The sequence below is a fragment of the Trachymyrmex cornetzi genome, unplaced genomic scaffold (assembly GCF_001594075.2).
Source record: "Trachymyrmex cornetzi isolate Tcor2-1 unplaced genomic scaffold, Tcor1.1 scaffold230, whole genome shotgun sequence".
Classification (NCBI taxonomy): Eukaryota; Metazoa; Arthropoda; class Insecta; order Hymenoptera; family Formicidae; genus Trachymyrmex; species Trachymyrmex cornetzi.
The window spans coordinates 727,782-733,174 of record NW_017296957.1 but is presented as its reverse complement, the minus strand read 5'-3'; the positions used below and the strand labels follow the sequence as shown (position 1 = coordinate 733,174).

The 5,393-nt window shown below is 37.3% G+C and overlaps 1 protein-coding gene across 1 annotated transcript; it reads left to right on the top strand.

Annotated features, from left to right (window-relative positions):
• The first annotated feature begins 3,529 nt into the window (after nucleotides 1–3,529).
• LOC108760942 (uncharacterized) lies at nucleotides 3,530–4,745 on the top strand. The gene is made up of 3 exons (XM_018507246.1): nucleotides 3,530–3,807; nucleotides 4,272–4,356; nucleotides 4,470–4,745. The coding sequence occupies exons 1-3, from the start codon at nucleotides 3,530–3,532 to the stop codon at nucleotides 4,743–4,745; spliced, it is 639 nt and encodes a 212-aa protein (XP_018362748.1).
• The last annotated feature ends 648 nt before the right edge of the window (nucleotides 4,746–5,393 follow it).

The window sequence follows — 5,393 nt, the reverse complement described above, 5'->3', positions numbered from 1 at the left end:
GTGAGTCGGCTGGCGCGACGAGAACGATGGAAAATCCGGTTGCGTTGCATATACAGGCGAGGAAGACGAGGACGCAGTCAATGCGCATACAGGGTGCTTCCAAATTAAACCGTACCAATTTTTATAAGTGCATTCTTCACTTCATAACCTAATCTTCCTTTATAACTTTACTAATTTCATTAAATAAAAAAACAAAGTTTTTTATTACAAAAAAATTTAATCCTCCACAAGATAAAATCTTTCAGATTATATGACATGCGAAACGTTGCAGTTTATTTAAAACTATATAAAGTAATGATTAATATAAAAAATACGAAAACGTAAAAATTAATTTTATGAAAGTAATACAATTGGAATTTTTTTTTTTGCAAATATTGTCACATTTCAATGATCTTTTTAATTGAAGTCATAAAAAATCACCTGCGACCAAGAACAGAATATAGTACCCTTAACGAGATTTATTAATAGCGAAACTTATCAACTGAATTTTTACCATGAAGAAATCGACTGCGTCAATTTGTTGCAGTTCGCACGCTAAATTAAAAGCTATTTAATTTGAGACCACCGTGTAGATCGTAGCGGACGCGAGAAAGAGACGCAGATAGATAGCTAGATAGTGCAAACGAGAGAAACGAAGAGAAACGGAACATGGTCGATGTGTCTAGCGCAACCCGGCTGACTGGCTGGCTGGCTGGTTGGCTGGCTGGCTGGCTGGCTGGTTCGGGTAGTAGCTGGCTGGCTGGTTCGGCTGACTGGATCAACCGGGGACCGTCTAGCTTGCGTCTACCCCGCCGCACAAGCCAACCCGGCATTATCTATACGTCTAGACACCCCTGCGCCACCGAGAGAAGACCATAGCGGTTTGGCGCTCCGCTTGTAATTTACAGCGCACCCCGCCGTGTCTCTACACCCACGAACTCCTCTCTCTCTCTCTCTCTCTCTCTCTCTCTCTCTCCTCCCTTCTTTTCTCCATCTTTCTCTTTATCGCTTTTTCCTTCTCTCCATCTCTTTCGCACTCCTGACGACGACTAAGATCGCGCTTGCACCTCCTCTGCTCGAGTTTTTCCACATTGCCCCCCTTCGATCCCCCTTCTTCATCCGTTCTCGCCTTGACGTTCCTTCATTTTTCTGCCATCCGATACCAGCTCGAGTGACTGGGATCGAAAGTTCACCGGCGTTATCATAAATCTTACATCTAAATCGCGAGATCATTTTTCTTATAATTTCGTATGAAAAACGCGATAGAGACGAGATAATTGCATTTGATGACATAACGCGTAAATTGTTACAGCGTAAGTCTACGTAGTTATTTACGTTGAACATTCATAATTACGCATTTGTTATCGTTTATTAGAAGCGAAAAATTGTTGCCAAGAGTTGAATGTTTGTAATTTCATAGAACAATGGCGTAGTAAGCTGCAGACGTTATCGCATTTATTAATACTGATGCGCAGATATATTTGCATCAAGGTCGGTAGAATGCATGCATGCGCTCTCCCATTCGGTTATCCCTCCCACAGTCAGACTTTTATATGACTATTCTATAGCGGTTAGAGGAAGCTCTGTTAATCCTGGCACTAGATAAAAACAAACCCCATCCGAAGTACGAAATATGCGTCTGCGGCTGGAAAAGCAGAGCAAAATTTCCAATCGATTCCCGCTAAATAAGCGGCGCAGTAAACTTTAATTTAAAATCGTCTGTATCGTTTGTACTCTAATTCATTTTAACAGTTGAAATAATCGTAAATTATTTCTAGGTTACATATTGTATTATTTTTTCAAGATTTTATCCGAACAGATATTATAAATCAACATAGGTTTATCGGTATTTTGACACATCTCGCACTATGATTTTTGCGGATTTGACCAAACAGACAATAAATTGAGAAAAATAAACATGATATGTCTGTGCGGGGATCTCTCATACATATATCATTTTACTTGTACAGGCTTTTATACAAGTATAACTATATAAAATTATAAAAGACAAATGGTATTTAAAGATATCTGAAAAATTAAAATTAAAATTAAAATTTTTTTTTTTTATTTATCGATATCTCTCTCTTTACAATACGGAAATTATAGATTAAGTGATGCAAAACTATAGCTTGCTGTGCGAGTTCAATATCTACAACTGAAAAGATTTGACAAAGAAATTACATCTGTAAGCAATTATCAGTATGCTAATTCAGCAAATTCTTTGCTGCATGCAATAAAAACTGCTAATATGACAAGTTTTCTTCATTACTGTAGCAAAAGTATGCGCTTAGCTAGCATATTTTGTTAAAAATTTTGTTTTATATGTTAGACCAATTTTTATAGAAAATTATCTTTGCTGTATTAACAAATTCACTGTCCTATTACAACAAATTTATTGATCATCTATAACCGCTAATTTTATTCAGCGATACAACTTTGCTAATTTAATATCTGTATATAGAAAAATTATTGTTCGTATATTATGGCTATGGATTTGCTGGATCAGTGAAGTTTATAATTATTTTAACAAATCTTTTTCGTCCGTGAATTTTTCATACAACTATGTGATCTGAATTGATCGTAATTCCATATAAAAAAATCATCGCTTTGCGTTTCTGACAACAAACTACTTAGATAACTGCGCTAGGATATAGCTAGGATATGCGGATGCGATGAACTTTCGAGTTTCGGAGGTATGGAATAGAGGATGACGCGATTTTCCCAAGGGTATAAATCGGACGGAGATGCAGGCTACGACGACGAAGGAAGATGGATGGCTAGACGGATAGATCGACATCGAAAGCCCGAAAGGGGTTGAGAGGGAGAATGGCGACGGCGATGAAGGCGCAGACTATGGCGTCGAAGTCAGGGGTTGAACAGGCTGATGTTTTAAGCGATGTAAGTTACAGGCGCTACGAATAGCGGTCTCGGGCGTAGATTAGTCGTAATCTGGGTACATTGCTCTCTCTCTCTCTCTCTCTCTCTCTCTCTCTCTCTCTCTCTCTCTCTCTCTCTCTCTCTCCTCTGTTAATAAACACGTCTTTCTCCTTTGCTCTCTCTTTCTCTCCATCTTGATGTACGCTCTACACAGTATATCCTTCGGTCGTACGTTCTCATACACTCGAACATCGACTTGAGACGACCTCGATGCAGACGTACTCAGGCTCAGATAGACGCTATCGTCGCTCGCTTGATTATTTCCCGACCACTTCGACAATCGAAGAAGAGTTTCTGGTGTTTATCCCCGTCTGGCTTTGTAACCGCAGAATTATCGTGATCGTGACAAATACCGAATAACGGATTTACGAGATCTTCCATCGAAGTGGAATTTCCATCTATTTCATCATTTCGATTTCGATATTCTTCCGGAATAGTCCGATATATATTGGATATGGCAAAATTGGAAAATTTACGAGGTCTATAAAAAATCGCGTCGATATTGGATATAACTCGAAAATTCGAAATTGCCCATAAAAAGACACTTTAGATGTGTAACTTCATATTTTCATTGCAAAGATTTCATTCACGACGTAATTATTGAATTAAAGCGATGGAAAAGTTCTATATGTGGTTATCTCAGAGAATGCAGGTCGGAAATTTCAATATTACCGCGCGCGATAACTATAGTAACAATCTGAGGTATCGAACAAACCGTGCATATGCTTTAGTCGGATTCAATATTGAAGACTTCGTTCGTCGTGCGAAAACATCCGTCCGAATGGCTGAAGAAAAGCAAGATAAAGAAATCAAGAAAGTGACCGAGAGGGTAATCTCTATAACGAAACGTGGTGATGTCTTAAAAAACGAAGTAGCCACTGATAATATTCGGTAATACATTTGTCATAGAAAGTATAACAATATAAGTTTGTTTTTATAGTAGCTGAAGTAGTGTATACTTTTTGTAATTAAAATGAAATAGATATACAGCCTTAACCAAAAATATTAAACACCTATATTTTTTCATTTATCTATAATATAATTCTTTCACCTGCACATAATTACCGATGTTATGCGTAAATTTAAATGAAAAAAAGGATAATTTACAGCAAATGTCATAAATCAATTGAGGTAAAAGCTTTTTAAATAATGATTAATAAGGTAATATTAGGCTAATATTTTTTACTAAGACTGTATGATTTAAATTTAGCGAAAATGAAAAGGAAAGTTCCAATACGGTCTAATTCAGCAATACAAAACAAACCTATAATAGTTCAGTAATACTCATAACGATAGTTATATATAGACTCATTCTTATGCATGAAGTGCAGATTATTTCGTTAATATTTTTTCAGCAAGGAAACTAACTTCCTCGAAAGCTTGTCGCGATGGTCATGGCCGCAGAAGTACGAGCATCTGACCGGGCAATTTTTCAGCCAGGTACCTTAAAAACTCTGTCGGTTGGCGAGTCGCGTACGGCAGAAAAAAAAAAAGAAAAAGAACATGCGAACCGCAGACGAATTTCAATGTGTCCGCCGTGTCACTGACCGTAGATGCTGGCGGAGGAATGCAGAAAAGCGGGACTTCCGGCGAACACTTTCGAGCGTGACCCGCCGGAAGACGTAGCCGAACATTCGCCGATTCCTTTGAAAGCTTCACCAGCCTTCCCTAGGACGACATCCGCCCAGATCGGCCATCGTTCATCCCGCACGGAATACAGCTTGGAATTCATGGGTCGTCTCTACATCTCGCCAAAGTGGACGATCGATCCTCCCGCGGATACCCCGGAATTACGTACGATGCAACAAAAATTTATATTTCTAGGTTGAAAGAAGCCTTGAGCATCCAGAAATAGCGTATCAATACATAGAGGATAATAACAAAATTTTGTCATAAAGTTTTGTGTATTTATCAAATCATTATTCAAGTATCAAGCTAACGCTATTTGTTGTCATTTTGACATCAAAATGATAAATAATATCAGCTTACTACTTGGATATCTAAAAAAACAACTTTGGAGAGTGTTAGTTACATCTTATTAAATACTAAAAAGACTCTGCAACGAAAGATTTTCATCGGTTGATAAACTGAAAACCACTCTATAAATATGGCTATCTGGAAAAATTTATCCGTGGAAAAATGCGCGGCTATCATTGATGCATTTCCAAAGCGTCTTAAAGCTAAAGGTAGTCATTTTGAAAAATAATGATATTAATTATTACTCTTTTAGTATTCTATAAAATATATATAACCATATAAGACTCTAGAGTTTGTTTCTTTGTAAATATATATAGAGATACGTTATAATATATTAATAATTTAACAAACACAAAACTAATCAAACTTGTTTCTTCACTGAGAGAAAAGATTTTGTTAATTTAGCAAGTCACCAGTACCTTTAACCGGTGATCGGTAAATATGTGACAACAAATTATGTTGTTGTGATTGCTGCTAGTCTGCTATACTAATCAATTATT

Bases quoted from the DNA above. Each gene is read 5' to 3' on its own strand.
- LOC108760942 (XM_018507246.1), top strand. From the start codon at position 3,530: ATGGAAAAGTTCTATATGTGGTTATCTCAGAGAATGCAGGTCGGAAAT. The intron at 3,808-4,271 runs GTAATACATTTG...ATATTTTTTCAG, and splicing joins GTAGCCACTGATAATATTCG to CAAGGAAACTAACTTCCTCG. The intron at 4,357-4,469 runs GTACCTTAAAAA...CACTGACCGTAG, and splicing joins CCGGGCAATTTTTCAGCCAG to ATGCTGGCGGAGGAATGCAG.